This window comes from Filicampus tigris, chromosome 1 (genome assembly GCF_054856515.1).
Source record: "Filicampus tigris isolate MCC_2025a chromosome 1, RoL_Ftig_1.0, whole genome shotgun sequence".
NCBI classification, from domain to species: Eukaryota; Metazoa; Chordata; class Actinopteri; order Syngnathiformes; family Syngnathidae; genus Filicampus; species Filicampus tigris.
Window position 1 is genome coordinate 7,812,472 of NC_141217.1, and position 20,029 is coordinate 7,832,500.

At 40.0% G+C, this 20,029-nt stretch overlaps 2 protein-coding genes across 4 annotated transcripts in view; both read left to right on the top strand.

The window, feature by feature from the left end:
* Window positions 1-16,899, top strand: part of mgll (monoglyceride lipase) — a 47,760-nt gene extending 30,861 nt beyond the window's left edge. For both annotated transcript variants that reach the window (XM_086050022.1, XM_086050013.1), the window contains 4 exons: window positions 1,156-1,266; window positions 2,889-2,978; window positions 8,590-8,805; window positions 12,433-16,899. In XM_086050022.1, coding sequence (XP_085906148.1) covers window positions 1,156-1,266; window positions 2,889-2,978; window positions 8,590-8,805; window positions 12,433-12,564 — 549 coding nt within the window. In that variant the 3' untranslated portion in view covers window positions 12,565-16,899. The remainder of the gene's footprint in view (window positions 1-1,155; window positions 1,267-2,888; window positions 2,979-8,589; window positions 8,806-12,432) is intronic.
* A 232-nt stretch (window positions 16,900-17,131) lies between these two features.
* Window positions 17,132-20,029, top strand: part of LOC147152647 (E3 SUMO-protein ligase ZBED1-like) — a 3,985-nt gene continuing 1,087 nt past the window's right edge. The window contains exons 1-3 of one of the 2 annotated variants that reach the window (XM_086052429.1): window positions 17,132-17,372; window positions 17,667-18,044; window positions 18,440-20,029. The exon at window positions 18,440-20,029 is cut by the window's right edge and continues 1,087 nt beyond it. In XM_086052429.1, the coding sequence (XP_085908555.1) occupies window positions 17,213-17,372; window positions 17,667-18,044; window positions 18,440-19,437 (1,536 nt within the window). In that variant the 5' untranslated portion in view covers window positions 17,132-17,212 and the 3' untranslated portion in view covers window positions 19,438-20,029. Of the gene's footprint in view, window positions 18,045-18,439 lie in introns of both variants that reach the window. The other variant, XM_086052419.1, reaches the window with a different exon arrangement.

A 20,029-nucleotide genomic window follows, 5' to 3' on the forward strand; every position in this document is an offset into this window, starting at 1 on the left:
GTCTGCGGGGAACCATATTCTTGAAAGAAATATGTTTGGGTTGACTTCCGCTTTAAGTCTTTGGCGCTCAAATCTAAACCCTCTGATTATATATTTAGCACTCATTTTTAAGATGCTTCATGTAAGTTGTTTCATAAGGAATTATTTGAAACTGGCAGAAGAGATTAGTTTGGCTATAAAACATAATGTGAACTAAACTGCAGCAGATGGAAACCGCTGGTGAAGATACCAAATGTTATGGAGGGAGCGTGCAAATCTCTATGGCGAGTAAAATATGGAATTTATATGCCACTCTTCCACTGCATGGTAGCTACTTACTAGGTGCCTCAGTTGGGGTGGTGAGTTTTCCACTTCTGAGTAGTACCGTGGGAAACTCCAAGAAACATGACGCAGTGAATACATCGGTTGGCTAGAGACACATTGGCAAACCAACAAAGGATGAGCACCGCGGTCTCTACTTCTCAGCATGTGACTCACTGCCACATGAGAGGAGACTGAGGGCAGCAAGAAATCTGCTGCAACAAAGTGGAGACTGTGGAGTATAATACCGCAGCACTCGGTGCTAGAGCACAGCAACCAAGTAGATCGTGACGGAGGCAAGGATTCCCTCTAAGGAAGAAACCTCAATCAAACCCAAGATAGAGTGATAACATGTAATTGACGCCCCCCTCAAAGGTTAATAATTGCTTATATTATTAAAGTGGAATTACTGTATTAACACTGCATTAGTCTCTCACTCAAGACTTAAACAAAGCACAAATAAGCGAGTTTTTCAACAAATAGCCGAGGATCGGGCCATGGACAAAATTGTAATAATAAGTTGACCGGTATTAATGATGTTAGCAATACTAAATGAATTGTATTAAATATAGTCGATGTAAGAGTGTTGCTGTTTTGGCTGCACAGGCAGTGAATGCTCATGGCAACTTGTGCTTATTATTGGGGTTGCAGCCAAACAATATATTTCAGCCGAAAACTGACAGCGGCCGTTATCTCCGTTGCATCCACTCATTTTGTGTTGTTGACATAATTAGACGTACAAATTGTGACCGCCTACGTGATCTAATAATCTCTAGTACAAATGCTTAATCCAACTGCCCTTGCCTGACTGTCACTGTCTTCCTCAATAAATGATCTATGATTTGCTCCACGCAGGGCGGCGCAATATCTATCCTCACAGCCTGCGAGAGGCCAAGTGATTTTACTGGAGTGGTTCTGATTGGTCCAATGGTCCAGATGAACCCAGATTCAGCCACACCATTCAAGGTGAATCTTATTCATGCTACTTTTCCATTTTTCACAGATCTTTTTCCTTATTGTAGTCATGGTAGCAGTTGATTCAGATGTTGTTGTTGCATACATCAGCAAATGTTCCTCCCTGCCAGTCCCACTTTCTAATGCTTATTATTTAAGGGATTTACATTCTTTGCAAGAACACTATACATTCTGACAGTAGAGCTGGTAGTGGTCAGAGAGGTTTTTACCAGTCAGATTATTGCATTGTGATAATGTAAGGACTCTGAATGATTACCCAAATAGATGACAAAATTAGCCAAGTTCTGAAATGTTACCACCTCTCGACAGGTAGCAATTTCCAAACATTATACTTTATCAAGCAGAGCAAGAGCTCAACTGATTTTGGAATTTCTGACCCATGCTTGAGGATGTTGGGGCTGTCATTTAGAGTAGGAAATTCGTGCTCTAAAGGTACGTGTATAAGTCCCAAAGTTGTGTGCCGACATTGCTACATGAGATCGGCGGCTATGCTGCGGGTAGCACGTCTAACATAATAACACTTAAAACAACATCATCCGACTGTGAATGTTTCTTAGCCGAGGAAGCAAGCAGTCTTTTTAGCAAAAAACAAAGTACAACAGCTCTCTCCTTCGTTCTCCGCTGCTCCTCCCACTAGCCGTACGGTGCATTCAGGAACCTCGAAAACCTCACAACTCAGAAAAACACAAATCCGGCCACAAAACAGATAACCCAATTCTTTGCAATATGCTGTTGAACATTCAAAGATTTTAATACCTAAAAAGTTTAAATAATTTCATAAAGAGTTTAAATTTACTACATTTCATTATGAAAATACTTATATAATATAATATAATATAATATAATATAATATAATATAATATAATATAATATAATATAATATAATATAATATAATATAATATAATATAGTCAGCAATAATTGTAACTGTTATTGTATGTATTTTTTTCATCACAAAAAGTGTATAAATGTACGTACTGTAATGGCAACTTGTCTTCAATTTGAAAACTTAGATGTGTCATAGTCATAGGCTGTTGCTGCTGAGTGTTTAAAGATTTCAGCGTCTTAATAATTTACGAGAATAAGAGATCCTTATTGTTAGTGTATTTTTTATTCTGGTGTAATTTCTTAGAATATCGCCCGAATAGTTCACTTTTATTTATTTTTTCTCAAAAATATACAGTTTATTGTCATCTTTTAAAAATAAACATTTAAAAAACATTTTTTTTTTTGTTTGAAGTTTCCAAGAAACCGAACCAAAATGTGATTTAGCGTACCGCTACACCACTAATTTACAGTATGTATACATGTACCACTTGCAAAATACAAAGAATTCTCTTCTTTGCTTTCATTTTTGTAACTACCATGTTGTTAACCGTGTGCTTTTTGTTTTTTAAATGTTAGACTTATCTGGTGTTACAAGTGCTAACATGAAGCTATTTTTGGCCAACTGCTATTTGGGCAGATGTGAATAAATAGGCATAAGCATGTCAAGTCAGGTTGCAAAACATGTTCTTCCGGCCTGTATGCTTTCCTCATTGAACATGGACCTGTTCGAGTCATATTGAAAATGCATTGATGCGATTGTTGTGTCTGTTTATTCACCGTCTGCAGGTTTTCCTGGCCAAGGTCTTGAACCACATGCTGCCAAACTTTACTCTGGGCTCCATTGAGTCCAAATGGGTCTCACGGGACAAGAAGCAGGTGAACAATAGAATTTAAAAGGTCTCATGGGCAATCATTGCGTGCAAGTATGCCTGTCTATAGTAGGGTGTGTTTGTGTGCGCATGCGTGAGTGAAATGCATATTAGATTTCATTTTATTTGTGATAATTTATTGTTGTTTTCTTTGTACCTGTATCACAGACATACTGAAATATTTTCACAGTGCACAGTGCAGAGTCCATTCCATGCCAACAGCATGGAATTCAAGGAATTAAGTGTCTTTTTGGGTTATGTTCATTTGTTTTTCACACATTTGCACCTTTTCATGTGATTTATTCTAAACCCGGTGTTTGATTTAAATTATGACTTCATTTAGATTCCATAAGGGAGTCTAAAATTAGTCAATCGGACAAATATTTCCGGAGGTCTTCACTAAGCTGGTGAACTTTTCACTGCACACTCATGCATCTTTCACAGTAGCGGAACATGTGGCCTCACAGGAGCTTCTGTGCAGCTGAGTACATATTGTATATGTGATATGGACGGATGTTTGACAATCGGTGTTGTGTGGAACCAATGTGTGTGTGTCCTCTGCTGTTTAAGCACAATTTTAAAGGATTGAAATGTATTTTACCTTTCATTTTCCCATGTCACAAATTTTTGTCCTAGTGACTCATTCTTTGTTGCCTTTACTTAAAAGGGCTCCTCCCTGCTCACACAGTAGCTCACGAACATAAAAAAATGCTACTCTTCAAGTGTAATTACAAGCCTCTAAAAAAAACACAAGCCTACAGTTGATTCTTTGTTTCTTGCTGAACGGAGGTTTTGCCTAATATGTACAGTACATCATGCATGATGGTGTTTCAAAGAAGGGAGGCTGCCAAGAGGCTTAGAACAGGGCGATTCAACTGGCGGCCCGGGTGCCAGATCAGGCCCGCCAAGCATGTTGGTCCGGCCCACGGATGATTGCCAAAAACAAAAAACACAGACGTTCGCCAGATGTACACCTCCTTATATTACACATCACCTGGGAAGGTCGGAGGCGCTGTGGCGTTGTGCAGGGCTATGCCTCTCCACCGACAGTAGAAAAAGAATACAAAGCAGCTTTAGAGCTCTTCTTCCTGCACATGAAATTGAGGGATTGTAGAGCGGGAGAGTCCGAGCGTTTTCATGCCGGATGTTTCCCGCTAAAGCAGGAGGAGAAAAGGAAGAAGCCTGAGTGAGCCACGGTGGTGCCTCGCTCCGGCGCTCTGGGTTGGGCATCGATAACCAGGAATCGAGTGGGACCGGGACCATCATTGCGGTTATCGCGGAATCGTTCGGATTTTAGAATACCGGTGCTAAATTTCGATTCCTAGTTAGCCGCGCGGAAGAAGCACAAACCAATTAGGACGGATAAAAAATGTGTGCACACGGCGCACAGCCTCTCCCGCCGCCAAAGCTGCGATGCGAGTGGACGGCCGTTCGTCCGCACAATCTGCTCCACTCAGTCAGCCCCTCTGCTCAGTTCATGTCGGCAAGCGTGGGTCGCCGCCACGCGACTTTGGCCATGCGATAGCAAAACAATTAGCTCCTTACTGTGGAGGTGAACATGAGCCTGCGTCTTCATGTCACGGGTTTGCCTCCCAAGCAGTCGCGTGCGGTGTCCGACACTGCTTGCAGTCGCCACCTTCTGCCTGAGTGAAGCAGCGTCAGAGTGAAGTAAGCCCTCATCGAACAAGCGCCAAAGTTCAGCGAACAAAAAGTTCCAGTGCGGCTGACTGCACAGCCGAGTGTGGCCCCATTGGAATGTGCCATTTCGGCTGTTACGTTGTAGGTTGAACAACTGGAGCCATTCCTCATCCATATAAATATGCACGTCTACTCATTCCCACTTCAGTCAATGTAAATATCCTGACTGGTGTCAAATGCCTCGTCTGTCCAAACTGTGATCAGCAAAGAAGCAGTGTTTTTTATTTATTTATTTTTTTTTAAGCAAAGAAGCAGTGTGTGCTCATCCCAACATAAAGCTATGTAGCTCTGCTCACTTCCAAATTTCCTCATTGCCATATAAATCAGACACGGAGAGGTTAATCCTTTTGATATGTTGAAGTGGGCATTAGTAAGGATGTTCACATACATTTTGGTGCCAATAGATCGCCGTTTTTCGACGTTATAAGAATGAAAGTACAATGATTTCCAATGGAGGGTTTGGAATCAGTTCCTCCCGTGACTCCGGCCGAACAAGGATAGAATGGTAGGGGGGCGCGGCCATTGGCCTAATTAACGAGAGGCGTTACTCATGGAGTTACTTATTTCCTAATCTCTCCAAAATGAATGGATAAAATAGAAAATAGCAACTCTTTTCATTTTCCAGATCAAAAAATATATAAAATAAACTTGTTAGTGAAAACATGGCCATCCGGGCCCACCATCCCTTTAATTGCCTGCACAATGCTTTTCATGTTCTTCCCAGTACTGTAGTAACATTTCACATGCATATTCTGCCCTCTAGTGGTTCAACACGTGTTATCATGGATACCATGCATAAATGCCACAAGAGTCAGCCATTTCACCTCACTGACTGAAACACGACCAGCCTGTCTTGTGTTTGTAATCCTGGATAGTTTTAACTAACTGTTCACATTTAGTACCTTATCCCTTTGCTTGCGAAGTATGTCTTTGTGTGGGACATCTTTAGACCGTGAAAATCTCTACCATCGTATGCGTTTAAACGACCCGGAATTGGAAGTCTTTGTTTCCTCTTAAAATAAACTTGCGTTATTTTGCAATAATTATTTTATTTTAAAAAATGAAAACGTCTCAAGTTAAAACGCAAAAGTTTTGCAATAAAACGCAATAACATTGTCTTATTATTCAATCGTAAATATTCTCCTGATGTGCCCTGGCTTGCTCCATCATCATCATCTTCATCACATCACAACGGTGGTTGCTGGCAGGTCAAAGCTATTGAGTTAAACAGTTGTAAACAAATCAAACCACTCCCAATACTAAGTGGATGTGCACAGGAAATTAGCCAGGTAACGTGCAGAGATTTTTTTCTTTCGTTTGTTTTTCGGGTTTGTTTACCGACGCAACACTTTAAAAAGACGAGGACGGACGGCGTCGTGTGGGCGATAATTTTTATGAATAAGGACGGAGGGACGAGGCCGGAAGTTGTACCCAGGTCAGAGACGGAGGACGGACTGGCAAAAAAGGGTCAAGTGGGCAGCTCTGATAAATATAAACATACCACATATGGTTCCATAGACTGCTTAGATTCTATACATTTTCCTTGCTTGCCCTTAAAATGCAACATTTTGTGTTTGTCATACACACCGTATTTTCCGTACTATAACCGCATCCTCTCTATTTTAAAAAAATAATGAAAAAAATCGTATATAAGTTGCACCTTTCTATAAGCTGTACTTATCTATATTGAAAAATTGGATATTTACTGCATTTACAGAATGATTTTGAACTGTAAATTTACATGTTTATACCTGAACAGATTCTTTCCTAACAGTGCCTTTTAACACGACAGCAACTTTGCTGATTAAAACGGAACAGAACCAAGAGTCAAATTTATTTATATAGCCCTTAATCACAGCAAAGTCTCAAAGGGCTTCACATGCCTATAGCTGACAAACGACGTCCCATGATCTTATCCCCCAGGAGGGTAAGGAAAAACTCCCAAAAAACAGTCTGGGGGAAAATGAGAAACCTTGACAATGGACCACAGATGGGGGGATCCCCCTTCCAAGAGCTGCCACTCCAGTTTGTCAGCTCTACTTCCGCATACCACTTCATTCATAACCTAGTGCACAGCGCCCTCGCCTGTTGAACTCCTCCACCTGCAGCCACATCCTGTTAATGGCAATTGTATTGTATTGTAATTCCGTTTAGAGCGCCCCTAGCGGTGGAAGAAATATCCACAGAATCTGATAGACAGCACCGGTCTATAAGTCACATGGTTCAAAACCTAGGATAAAAGTAGCGGCTTACAGTCTGGAAAATACAGTGTATATATGTTTTCCTTTCTAAAGAAAGAAAGGTATTTCTTTTTTTTTTTCTTTCAAAAGAAAGGTTAGCCCATCAATTCGTGTTCAATACAATGCTTTCGGTAACAGCTGCATTATTGTATTGTCTTGGGTTTCTCAAAATTAAGTTCTTGTTAAATATAATATAGAAAATATAAAAAATAAATATGATGGGTTAAAAACACGGTGGCACGGTGGTCGACTGGTTAGCACATCCGCCTCACAGTGCAGAGGTTGTGGGTTCGAATCCGGCCCCAGCCTTCCTGCGTGGAGTCTGCATGTGCCTGCGTGGGTTTTCTCCGGGTACTCCGGTTTCCTCCCACATTCCAAAAACGTGCATGGTAGGTTGATTCTAGGTGTGATTGTGAGTCTAAATGTTTGTTTGTCTCTGGTTGCCCTGCGATTGGCTGGCAACCAGTTCAGGGTGTACCCCGCCTACTGGGATAGGCTCGAGCATGCCCGCGACTCTTGTGAGGATAAGCAGTTTGGACAATGTATGGTTAAAAACAGCCCTTTGAGTAACTCAAAGTAAAGTTCACAAACAGTAAAAAGTTGAGGAAATTAAAGAACAGAGAATTAATTATATTTGTCCAAAAGTTAAAGGAATCGAATAGAAGAACCAGAATTGGAACAGTCCAAATTAAAACAATGCCGTCGCTGCTGTCTGGAAACTTGGTGCTATCGAACCTGAAAAAAAGGAAGATTGATTTAGAAAATCGCCACTTTAATACCGAGTGGACTGACAAATATGCCTCCGATCCCCGGCCCCTTGGGTTTTTGATAATGTGACTCCCTGAATAATTTAGTTGAATAGCCCTGTCTTAGAACAATGTTTAGTACGTCCGCTGATGTGCGACACCAGGCGCCAAGATTTATTGAGCTATTTCACACACCAAGGATTAATCCAAGAAAAAAGTTTCTGAAGGAGGCAAAATGGTTAAGTCTACTTAATTCTACATCACTCATGCCTCATGCACGTTTGACAGCTTACAATCATGTGTGAAAATGAAGATGAAGCCTACAGTCTTGTCGTGCCAACGCTGTAAGCTGAGGGTCGGGAGTGAGCAAAAATCACATTAACCACATGAAATAGATATTCTAATTATTATACAAATATGTATTTTACATTGTTAAGTGAAAAAAGTCACTTTTAATTCAATTTGAGAGCTGACTGCACACTCGACAATAAAATGTTGATGAAACACAGAAGCAGATGGCATTTTTGGGTCGCTACGGGTGGACAATGAACATTTAGGTTTATTGTCATGACTATGGGGAGGACTCAAATAGACACTGACTATTTTATGTGAAAGTAAGCTTCAGCCAAGTGTTTTTCAGAGTTCACATTTTTTTGTTCATGCAGAAATAAAAGGGCATGTTTCCTATAGCAGTTCATTAATTTCACAAATCCAACACTGTTTCCTATACATGCAGGCCAAAAAAGAAAAGAAAAAAAGGATGTATGTAAAAGGGTTTTGTGGTTCCTTGTGTTTTTGCTTTCTTTTTTGGTGGGAGAGCCCAAAAAGCTTTTTTCTGTATTTAGGTTGCCGATCTCTGTTCTAGATCCTTTCTGTGTCCGACGAAAGAGCAGCAAGGAAAGTAAGTGCTAATACTATGCATATTTCTTTCCAGGTGGAGGCTTATGATGCTGATGAGCTGAACTTCCACGGAGGGATGCGTGTGTCATTTGGCATACAGCTAATGGGGGCGGCAGCTCGCATTGAGAGAGAGATCCCATCCATCAGCTGGCCCTTCTTGCTCCTGCACGGGGACGCTGACAAGCTCTGCGACATTCGAGGCTCTCAAATGATGTTTGACAAAGCTCCCAGCTCAGACAAGAAACTGAAGGTGGGAAGAGTATATGGGTATTTTCTTTTGGATAAAATTGGTCTTTGGTAACGTTCTGCCTCTTCACTTCAGAATCTAAAATGCAGTAGTGCATAGCTTAATGGGAAGAAAAAGAACTCATGAATTGTGTTTTGAACCATCAGATTTTAGCATCAGAGAAGGCCTGGTGCAAAATATTTTGAACACCTCTAGAAAGGATGAAGTGCAATTTACACTTCAACCACATCAAAACACGTTGTTTTATTAAAGGTGCTCCGGTAGTGTCAATCAAACTGAACGTTAGTAACTTAGGCAATGAGGTTATGTCTATTGGAAATTTGCTTGGTAGTCATTTGGGAGTACACCAAAACAACTAACCGATTTCTGCAAAACCTGCACCAGTCGGTTAGTAGTTTTTGTGTAATCCCAACTAATCCCAATTGACACTGCAACATTTTTAACTGTGACATTTAAGAAATAAAATTTTGATCAAAAAGAAAGACAACCTTTTTGACTTACCGTAATTATTTTTATTTAACAAATGGGATACTTGTTTTTAATTGATTATTTTTTAAAAGACAATCTTTCTAGATTTCACTTAACATAATTTTTTTTTTTAAAGGTCAAAATAAAGGAAGTCTCTTTGACTTGACATATTTCACTATCAATGTTATAATGGGAAAACTCAACATTTTTATGTCATTGTTTATAAATATAACGATTTAATTTGGGGACCTCCTGCAGGCACCACAATCTGGTGGAACTTTCCCTTTAAGCTTGAATGCATACTGTGTTGTGTTGTGATGTGGTGTCAGGGAGGCACCGTGGCAGAGAAGAATGTGCTGTTTATTTAAGTCTTTTCTATTCTATCTCTGTGCTGTAACCTGGAGGTGATTAACTGCAACTGCTTTTGGTGGTGCAAGGTGCTGCTCTTTGAAATATTTATGTCACCTTCAAGTAGAAGTAAATACATTTTACTTGTTAATGGTTTGTGATATTTGAAGAGTAACTGTAGTCTGATTACTTCACTGAGGAAAGTAAGATTAGTTTAGTAGATTAGATGTGTCCATCTTGGTGTAATGCATTACAGACATCATTGTTTATAAGTGTACTGGTTTGAGTTTTCTGAGTTCCGAGCAATTGCTCAGTCGATATTTTGCTTTTTACTTGCGCCAAAATTTAAGGTACGACCAAACTTCATATGTAGCATCAGCAAAAGCCACAACATACGAGCAGAATCCCAAAATTTCAGATGCCAGTAAATTGAGCTATGAGCTCCGTCACAGAAAAAAATAACTCCTAAGTTAAGGTAGCACTTAGGGCTGTGCAGGAATCGATGGTAACTCAAATACAGAAGCAAACTGCCTGTTAAAAACGATAGTCAAATCCAATTTATCAGATTCGAGTCAGAACAGATCGCGCCAGGGGCGTCACTACGGTTTAGGAACAAGAGGGGATTTGGCCCCCAAGAGATGTACAGGATGTGAACCAATCCAGTGTGTAAGCACAACATTTCACAACAGCTAACAAAGACTGACTATACTGTATAAAAGTCAAGTCAACAGATTACATTTTTAGTGTTATTTCAGTCAGTTTTTCATACAGTACAAAAACACAGGAAATATGCAGAGCTGGGCATCTTACTAAAAATATACCTTCCGCCTACAGTCGGGGTACCCTTCCGCCATCCGTTTATCCGCCCTTTTGTCCGGCCGGACCAAATAGTAATTGCCTTTAGGCCGGCCCATCTGTCATTTTAAAAAGGCTTCCGTTAGTGTTTCTGACTACTAACTTCGACAAACTACCTCTAACCGCCCCCCCCCCCCACTCCTGCTGGACGATATTTGAAACGAAAGTCTCACCGTGGCATGAAAGCCTCACCGCGGCTGGACTAAATGCGTCTCCTTTTAGGACCTTTTTGGACCTTTATGGACCTTTGAGGACCTCGGGGTGAGGCTTCCGTTTCCTGTTGGCCACGACCGAGGACCTCAAAGGTCCCAAAGGGTCTTAAAAGGAGACAGGAAACGGAAGGCCCACCGCCGCCATTGAAGCCCCACCGCGAAAATAGACAAGAAACGATTACACAGACGGAAAAAAATGAGCTTCCCACTATGCTATTTAAGTTTTCCGTCTTATCGTTTATCACCTACAAAATGGGCGTCCATCATAGGCGGATAGACGGACTGGTCCATCACATAGGCGGAATGCCCAGCTCTGGAAATGTGTTTGTAGCATCAATTACAAAAAAGGAAAATATGTACACATTGTTATAGTGGATGCAAACCTGTTTGGAAAAAGGGTCACTCTGTTGTCACAAAGTAAGCCAAGCTCATCATATTCAGGTAACAAAAAAATGACATATAAAAACTATACCTTCTAGGACTTCATAATGTCATCAAAATCAAATTAACAGCTGCAATCGCCAGCCACTCGATAGGTGGAAGCATCAAAGACTGCCGTGTTGATTACTCTGTTGTGACTCTGTCCACAGAGGCTGATCACATGATTTAGCCTCCCAGCACAATAACTGTTTGCTCCAAAATACATTTTGAAGTTGCAGGGATTACATTATTTACATGTGCCTAAATGGTTGAAGAAAAACATTACTCAATGATGTTTTAAGTCAATAACAAAAGTAATATTAAAGTGGTAGTCTTGAAAATTTCTGTCACTGGCTAATTCTCTTGGCTCGCTCCACTTTATAATAATTAATTTCCTAAATAAAGTTTCAAGTAATACAAGCCTAACAGTATATGATGCAATTTGCCGGAAATGTTTTCATATTTCATATCCATTGCCTTATTAGAAAACAGGTCGAATAAAAGCATGACGAGAGGAAAAGCGTGCGACGCATGGATGTTTTTCAAGCAAGTAAGTCTTCATTACTGCTGTTAGCAACAATTAGTTAGCGCTGTTCTAACAGCAGAATGTCAGAATGTGAGTGCCCCTCTAAGATAGGTCTATAACGACATTACAGGTGCATGCCAAAACAACAACGCAGTGTCATTTCTAATTTCCTGCTCCCCCGCCCTCCAACATCTGTTGTTATCTTCACGCCCAAGGCCATAGGAAACTTGTGAAGGCCGCTGCAAGTCTGTATGTGCTGGAGTGCACGTCGTGTATTTGAAAGCACATTGTGTTCAAATGAGTAATACATTCAATTGTTAAGCAGTCAGTCAATAAAGCCCAGCTAAGCTGTGTATCAACACCTTTGTTTACTTGCTGTTGGCCTCTCATGCCGTCCTAGCAAGAGAGTTTGCAAACTGCAATGCCCAGGTAGGCTTAGCGCTGACTAGCAACGGGTACGATGCAAGCGGATGGATTTAAAATTGATACAAAAGAACAGCCTGGGTTCTGCCGTTGGCCAGTGTATGGCAAAGGATCCTGGAGGTTAAAATAAGCTATTTTAAACGAATCTGCTGCGTTCTTATTAGTTGCTACGCCTTTCGAGTTGATTCGGGACTTGCTGGTGAATGAACAGTGATGGCGGATTGTGGGTGGTGTCGATTCTGAAAGGAAAGTGAAGGATTTCGAATGAAGTGTCCGGTCACTGTACACTGAGGCTCTTCGTTACAGTACATCGAGTGATGCAGCAGTTTTCAACAGGCAAACCATGACCCTTGTGACACGTACATTGTTTCTGGGCAGGTGTACGAGGGTGGCTACCACGCCCTTCACCATGACCTGCCAGAGGTTTCAGAGTCCGTGCTGAAGGAGGTGACCGGCTGGATCACAGAGCGCCTCCCCAACACCACATTGCCATCATCACAAGGCTCGTAGATTTACGGAACATGTAGAGAGGCCAGTCAAAGCTCCAAGGAAAAAACACCTTCTTGAAAATGCATTGTACAGTACACAGCTCTGTGGTTTTACAAGCAGTCAGCTCAAAACATACTTGGAAAATGGATGTACAAGATGAAGTTGCAGTATGCTCAGGTTTGTAGCACAATAATGGCAATTCTGTGTTTGCGCATACAATGCCAGTTGTACAACTCAGCCTTCCCCAAATGAATGTTTTACAAATGACACACGATCCTTCATAGAAGTTACAAATCATTTTCACATTTCCTAGTACTAATTAGTTTATACAACTTTAAGTGGAATCCGTTTTTTTTAATTGATAGGCAGGGCATTTGTACCTATTTCTTAATTTCTCAATGATTTGTGCATGAATAGTGATGGTATAATTTAGGCATATGCATGTCTATCCAAATTAGGTCTTAACTGAAGTGCCATCCGAGTAATTGTTTTTTATGCTCCTCGAGCAGGCCAGTTTGACCTGTTACTGTGGACAATACAGTTAGGTGGTTCGCATGCCAATATAGTTTGACTCAAGCTGTCATGACTAAATAAATACAGGCTGTAACATAGAGGACATACTCAACTCCACAATAGGATAACAATATGAATTAGTTTGATGGTTGAAAAGTATTTGCTTCTTTAGTCCTGAGAATCCACTTGATATACATCATATTTATGACTAATACAGAGCTACACATCGCGATTCCATATGTGTTGTAAGTGGATATATTACTGCAAAACAGAAAAGAATGAGATTAATTTCTGGGCTCTAGCGCCATTTTAGCCTTTGTTAATAACTATCTTTACATGTTCTTTATTACACCCAATGCTTCAAAGGGTCTATCTGGTATGTTTTGTCCCTTTTTTTAGTTAATGTAGTGACCAGTAGTGTTTGTCCATTCCACCAGAAAGGCTTTTTTTGCAGCCTCACCCATGCTGCCTGTAGTGGTCAGTTCATGCTGCCTCTAATGGTCAGTGTCCTGCATTGATATTCTCACGCAAAAGTAAATTGCTGCTGACCTCAGCTAGATAGCTCTTGAAAAGTGTGAACGATAAAGCCTCAGATTATATAATTTTTTTTTTCCCATGACACACCCTCTTTGCAGATTTTGTGAAATCAGTCCCATTAGTTTCAGCATATCCTTCTGATTGACTGGTGAAAAATGTACAATACAACTTAAGAAAACAGTTGCAAACTCAACACATAATACAAACTACAAATATTTTTATTTTCTAAATACGGAAAATAAATACATAAAAAACAACAACTAAATAAAACAACAACTAAATATTAGTTTGGTTAAATAATCAATAAATGAACCCTAAAATAATAACAATAAAACAATTCTGAATATGATTACAAATTGGTAATTGGACAATCAGGCTCCTCCTCTTAGCTGGCTCTGCAGTGTATCCACAACTGCAGTTAGAGCATATACATGCATTATACACTCTAAAAACAGTTGGGTTAAAAATAACACAATTTTAGGTCATAAATTGAGCAATATGCAAATTGGGTCAATTTTACCCACTTTCTTGCATTGTTTTGTACAAACAGCCCATTTTGGGGGTTTGTTTTGTTCAAAACTACCCATTTTTGGGGGTTCTTTTCTGCAAAAACAACCAAGAAAGTTGGGTCACATTGACCCAAGTTGTGGATCGGTCCATTTTTGACCCAAAATTGTGTTATTTTTAACCCAACTTTTTTTAGAGTGTACAGTACTGTATGGACTCAGCACAGTGGACTGAGACATGCATTTTTTGCATTGATAACGTATTAGGAAAGGCTGTCTGTCTGATGACATGAGTGCATGTTACTGTGCAACATTAGCATATTATCAGCATTGGGGCAAGGGGATGATTGGGTGGAAGAAGAGGAGAGAGAACCATGTGCTGGTTGTAACCATGGCAGCACCTTTTATGTGTGTTTTTTTTTAATAACATCCTGTTAATTGTGTATCATGTGAGACAGAGTATGCTGCGCTTTCAGTGCCTGCTTTGTCCAACTGACGCTCAGAGGAGGTTTTTTTGTGTGAGCTTTGACAGACAAGAGAGGATACATACACTGAATCCAAATCAGTCTGTTTGTGCTAAAATCCACAGCTTTTCCCAGAATGAACATGTGCAGATAATATACTGTGCATTTCCTCCTAAATATGTGCAGCTCTAGCCACAGTACATGTTACACAGAGTTCATAGGGAAACATTAGCTAGCAGGCCCAGCAACGTAGACAATAAATGGCCATGTCACCCATTTTTATTGGTGGTCAATGCAAGGCAGAATTAGTGGGGCACAATTAGCTAGATATCAAGCCCAGCAACATATAAAATTCCTAATGGTCACTTGTTGCTAGGAAGAGCGCGGGGCACACTATCTTGATTGCTCAGATTGTTTTTGCTATGTCACACATTCGTATTGGTCGCTCGATGCAAAGGCAGAGTTTGTGGAGCAATGATAGCTATCAGGCCCATCAACATAGACAAAAATAAGCCATGTTACACATTTATATTGGTTGCTTGATTCTAGGCAGAATCCATGGGACACACAAAATTTGCTAACTCAAAGGTCAAGGTCACATCCCACATTACTGTGGTCATTTGTTGCTAGGCGGAATTTTCAGAAATGCCTATCTAGGAGGCACAGCAACACAGGATTGTTTTTCTTGGTCGCACTTTAGAGCTGTCATCTGTTGCTAGGCAGAATGTGCAGGGCACAAGCATTTACACCCCCCACCCCTCAAACTCAATATAAGAAATGGCCATCATCCAGTCACACGCCAATGCTGTTTCCTTGGCAACTTGCGGTTGCGGTTGCCCCTGCAAGAAGACAGCCAGACACCCACCATGAAAATTACCCAAAAATATTTTACGGTCTATGAGACAGACTTATTCACACACATACATTTTGCAATTAAATCACCATTCCTGAATTGGAAAGAATGTATCAAGACTGTTTTGACCACAGTACCATCTGCTGGCTCAGTTACAGATTATCACATGGTGAACGTATGTGAATGTTAACATCCACTGTAATGCACTGTATATTCTTTGACAAAATGTTTTTTGCAGCTACAGTATGTCATGGTTAGAAAATAGCCATGCACATTTACTGTGTTCCATTATACAGTATATACAGTACACTGTATAAAGATTATATGTAGACAGAGCACTCATTTATATAGAATAACCAACATGACTGTTAGTATCTTTATTTAGTCTCCTATATTAGGTAAGAAAGAATTTTATGTGGGTGGGAAATTGCTGAATGGTTTTGCAGCATAATCAGTCATTGGCCAGTTTATTTTCTAAACCTTGACTTTATGACTGTTTCTTTTTTTAAGTATGATGGACCTTTTTTACACATGCGATTCCAAAATAGTGTAAAATATACCTTACTGATCTGGGTTGTAAAATGTAATGGTATTTTTTTTCTGTTTACGAGAACATAAATTATAGTGGAACATTTTGGAAAATGTATTCGTTTGCTTTATTATTTAAACACAGATTTAATTTTAGTTAGTGATTCTGTAAACAAATATAACACTGTACAAAAGCAGTGCTAAGTCAATATTGGGCGGGTGTGGGGGGGGGTATGTACAGGCTAATGTGTACTGATCAAATATTCAGGGCGATGCACTTTTTTCTACCTTGTATCACAAAGTGTAATTTATAACTTTTTAACGTGGGAACTGGTTGAAAGTTGTTTGCAGTCCCACAAATGTATGACCATGTGTCTCATTAGGTTGCATATACTGTCGTTTTTTAATGCTCAGTGTTTAAATATACATTGCATTTTACAGATTGCGATTCTAAAAAAAAAAAACATGAATGTTAGAACTTTACTCGAGAGCATGCACCTTGGGGCAATTCTTTCTCTTATGTCAACAAATGTAAACATTTCAGGAACTGAACTTTGTTGCATGTATGTGATGATGAAATGGACACGTGAAACATTGATTGAGTTAAAAAAAATGTACCGTAGTTCCTAATAATATCTTATCACAAATATGTTCCAGAAAAACAATACGGACAATTCCACAAAATGACCTTTTATTCTTTTACATTACTGTATAGTGTTGTGTGCCTTCTAACGACACTATGACCCAAGAGTGAGAATGTTGGTGCAATAAAGTGTGACTCCACCAGGGTGTGAGTCGACGTAGTGTAAGCCTTTACGTTGAACAGGTTAGTTTGTGTTTTTTCTTTTTTGTCCGTCTGCCTGTCAGATCAATGTATATTTCTAATGAGATGTATTTGTCTGAGATAATCTTTTTGTGTGTACTAAAATAAATAAACCGCACTTTTACTGTAAAATGTTCTTTTTTTTCTCCGCGTGCTGTAGACCCAGTCGCGTGACAATTTCAATTTACAATGAACAATTGTAAAGCACCAATAAAGGTGTCACTCGGGTAAAATGGTTTTCGTACTTGGACTAAAGTATTAAATTCAAGCAGGTCACGTCGCATTTCCTGCAAATAAACTCAAGATAGAACCCTAAAAAAAAAAAAAAACCAAGATACCCAACATACACTGCGCGCATCACTCCACCAATCACAACCGTTCTTGCTCAATTTGCCAAAGCAGATCGCCGATTCGACCCACTCCACACCGGTAACAACATTGAAAAATGAACAACGGATATGAGGAAATCACAGAAAACGATGACTTGGTACCAAAAAGAAATGCAACCTCGGTTGTCTGGAATCATTTCGGCTTCAAGAAGAGTGATGTTAACCAAACACGTGTTCTGTGCGGACACTGCCGTGCCCCTGTGGCCGCAACGAGAGGTAACACAACTAATTTGTTTTACCATCTGCGCCGGCACCACGCAGCTCAGTACGTCCAATGCAAAGCCAAATCTGAATGTGGTCTGAAACAGAAAAACATTTCGAAAGCCTTTGCAAGTGTTGCTTCACATGAGAAAGGTTCCAAACGGCAGAAAGAAATAACGGATGCTATCACCTTTTACCTGGCTAAAGACATGGTACCCATTCATGCTGTTTCCAAAGATGGCTTTAAAAAAATGATCAGCTCGCTTGACAAACGGTATGTTATACCGTCACGTAACTTTTTTTCTCAAGTTGCCATCCCGGAGCTGTACGAGAGATGCAAAGCGGAAGTTCAAACGGAGCTGTCCGATGTGGAGTATTGTGCAGCGACAACGGACTTGTGCAGTCGGACAGGGGAGTCCTACATCATCCTGACTGTCCATTTCATTAATCAGGAGTTCACAATTAGAAGTCGCTGTTTACAAACAGTAAATTTCCCGGAGGATCACACAAGCGAGAAGATTGCAGTGAGGATGAAAGAAGCGGTGGCTGCTTGGGGCCTGGATGACACACATCTTGTCTGCATAACAACAGACAACAACATAAACGCTGCAAACATGGTGAAAGCTGGTGCACACAATGAGTGGACCAGACTGCAGTGTTTTGGCCATATACTTAATCTTGCAGTTGGTAAGATAACTATTTTTATGTTCTGACAACTTGACTGCTTTGCCCAGTATTTTCTGAAATGATCAGTTTTCTGAAGTTAAATGAGGCAATTGCATTCTAGCTTTAAAAACAGTGACTTGTTAACATCAATCTAGTCTAGTGACATCAAGTTAGATCACACATTGCTTGTATTAATTTGGATGTGTGTGAGTGTGAAATGGCAAACTTTGGAGATTCAATTTATAATTTGAGAATCAGTGTCATATTTAAATCCTGCAAAGAACACGGCATGCAAGAGCAAGACAATTCATGTTTAAATACCGTGGTTTTACCAGTTATAAAACATGAACTTGGTTTTGAAAATACTGTAAAAATACTTGACGTGTGAAATGATTTCTGCCTTTATTTCATCATAGAAAATGCAGTCAAACATGATGGGCGGATTGAGCATGCTATAGGCGTCTGCAAGCGGTTGGTTGGTCACTTCTCTCATAGCTGGAAGGCCAGAAGTGCTCTTGAAAAAGCCCAGAAGGACCTCAATCTACCAACTCATTCCCTCCTATCAGAATGCCAGAATAAATGGGGCTCCAGACAGATGATGATTTGTAGGATACTGGAGCAGCAGAAGGCCATAGCTCAGGTCCTGTCTGTGGAAACAAGGATGCACCATTTAATCCCCACTTGGCAAGATCTAGATGTGCTGGAATCTGTCAGCAGGTCATTGGGCCCACTGCTGGATTTAACTGATGCACTCTCAGGAGAAGACTATGTGAGTGTTTCCTACGTGAAGCCTGTTCTACACCTCTTGAACAACTCAGTCCTGGTTGTGCAGGAGAAAGACACAGACCTAACAAAGAAGGTGAAGGGTGAGATTTTGCACTACATCAACAAGAAATATGAGCATAAAGCTATTCAGGAACTACTTGATATAGCATCGTGTTTGGACCCCAGATTCAAGATGGATTTTGTCAGTGCAGACAACAAGTCCCAAGTTACAGCCAGAGTGACCTCAGAGATGGTGGAGGTTGAACCCAAAGCGACTGCCACGCCCCAGGAAAAGAAAGCTAGGAGGTCCTTGGGACGTTTCTTTAAAGAAAAAGTGAGCGGAGCTGCAGAAGAGTGTGACTCCTCTCTACCTCTCCAGGATGCTATGGAAGCAGAGTTTAACAACTACCTGCTAACACCTTCAATAGACACAGAGCAAGATCCACTTACTTGGTGGAAAATACATCAAGTGAACTTTCCACATCTTGCCAAGCTTTCCCGCAAGTATCTCTGCATTCCTGCAACAAGCTCCCCCTCAGAGAGACTTTTCAATACAAGTGGCAACAGTGTCAGTTGTCAGTGTTCCACTTTAAAACCTGCAATGGTAGATAGACTGGTATTCCTAGCCAAAAACCTCAATACGAGTTAACTTTGCATGAAGTTAATTATGTGAAAGTAAGTTTTAACAGTTGTACTTGTGTGATTCAAATGTTCATTTAACTGCATGGTACTCAGTTAAAAAAAAAGAAAAGAATCGCATTTACTATTAGTAATACATACATGCACACATACTGGTACATACATACATAAATACATATTTACTGTTGCTGTGATTTTATTTTATTTTTTTACTTCTTTTTTTGACCAGGACAATGCAGTCAAACATACAGTAGTTACAAGCTTACAGCTGATGTCATGCATACATAGTTCATTACTAATTTTCAACTCAAGTCCTCAGTTGATCTCTTCCACAACATTTCAGTACAATATAAAATGTAAAACATACATCAATTAATAAGGCCATACCACACAATTCAATAATCAATAACCCAAAACTGCCCTGTATATGACAAAATCTTCACTCATTCACTATGTTGTAGTACAATATACCTGGATTTAAAAATAAACAAAACAAAAATCATACAATCCAGCAATTCATTTATTTATATGGCGTTTATGTGATATAAAACCTTCACTCACTCTACCACACAAAATGTATGCTATTTACAGGTGAGTACACT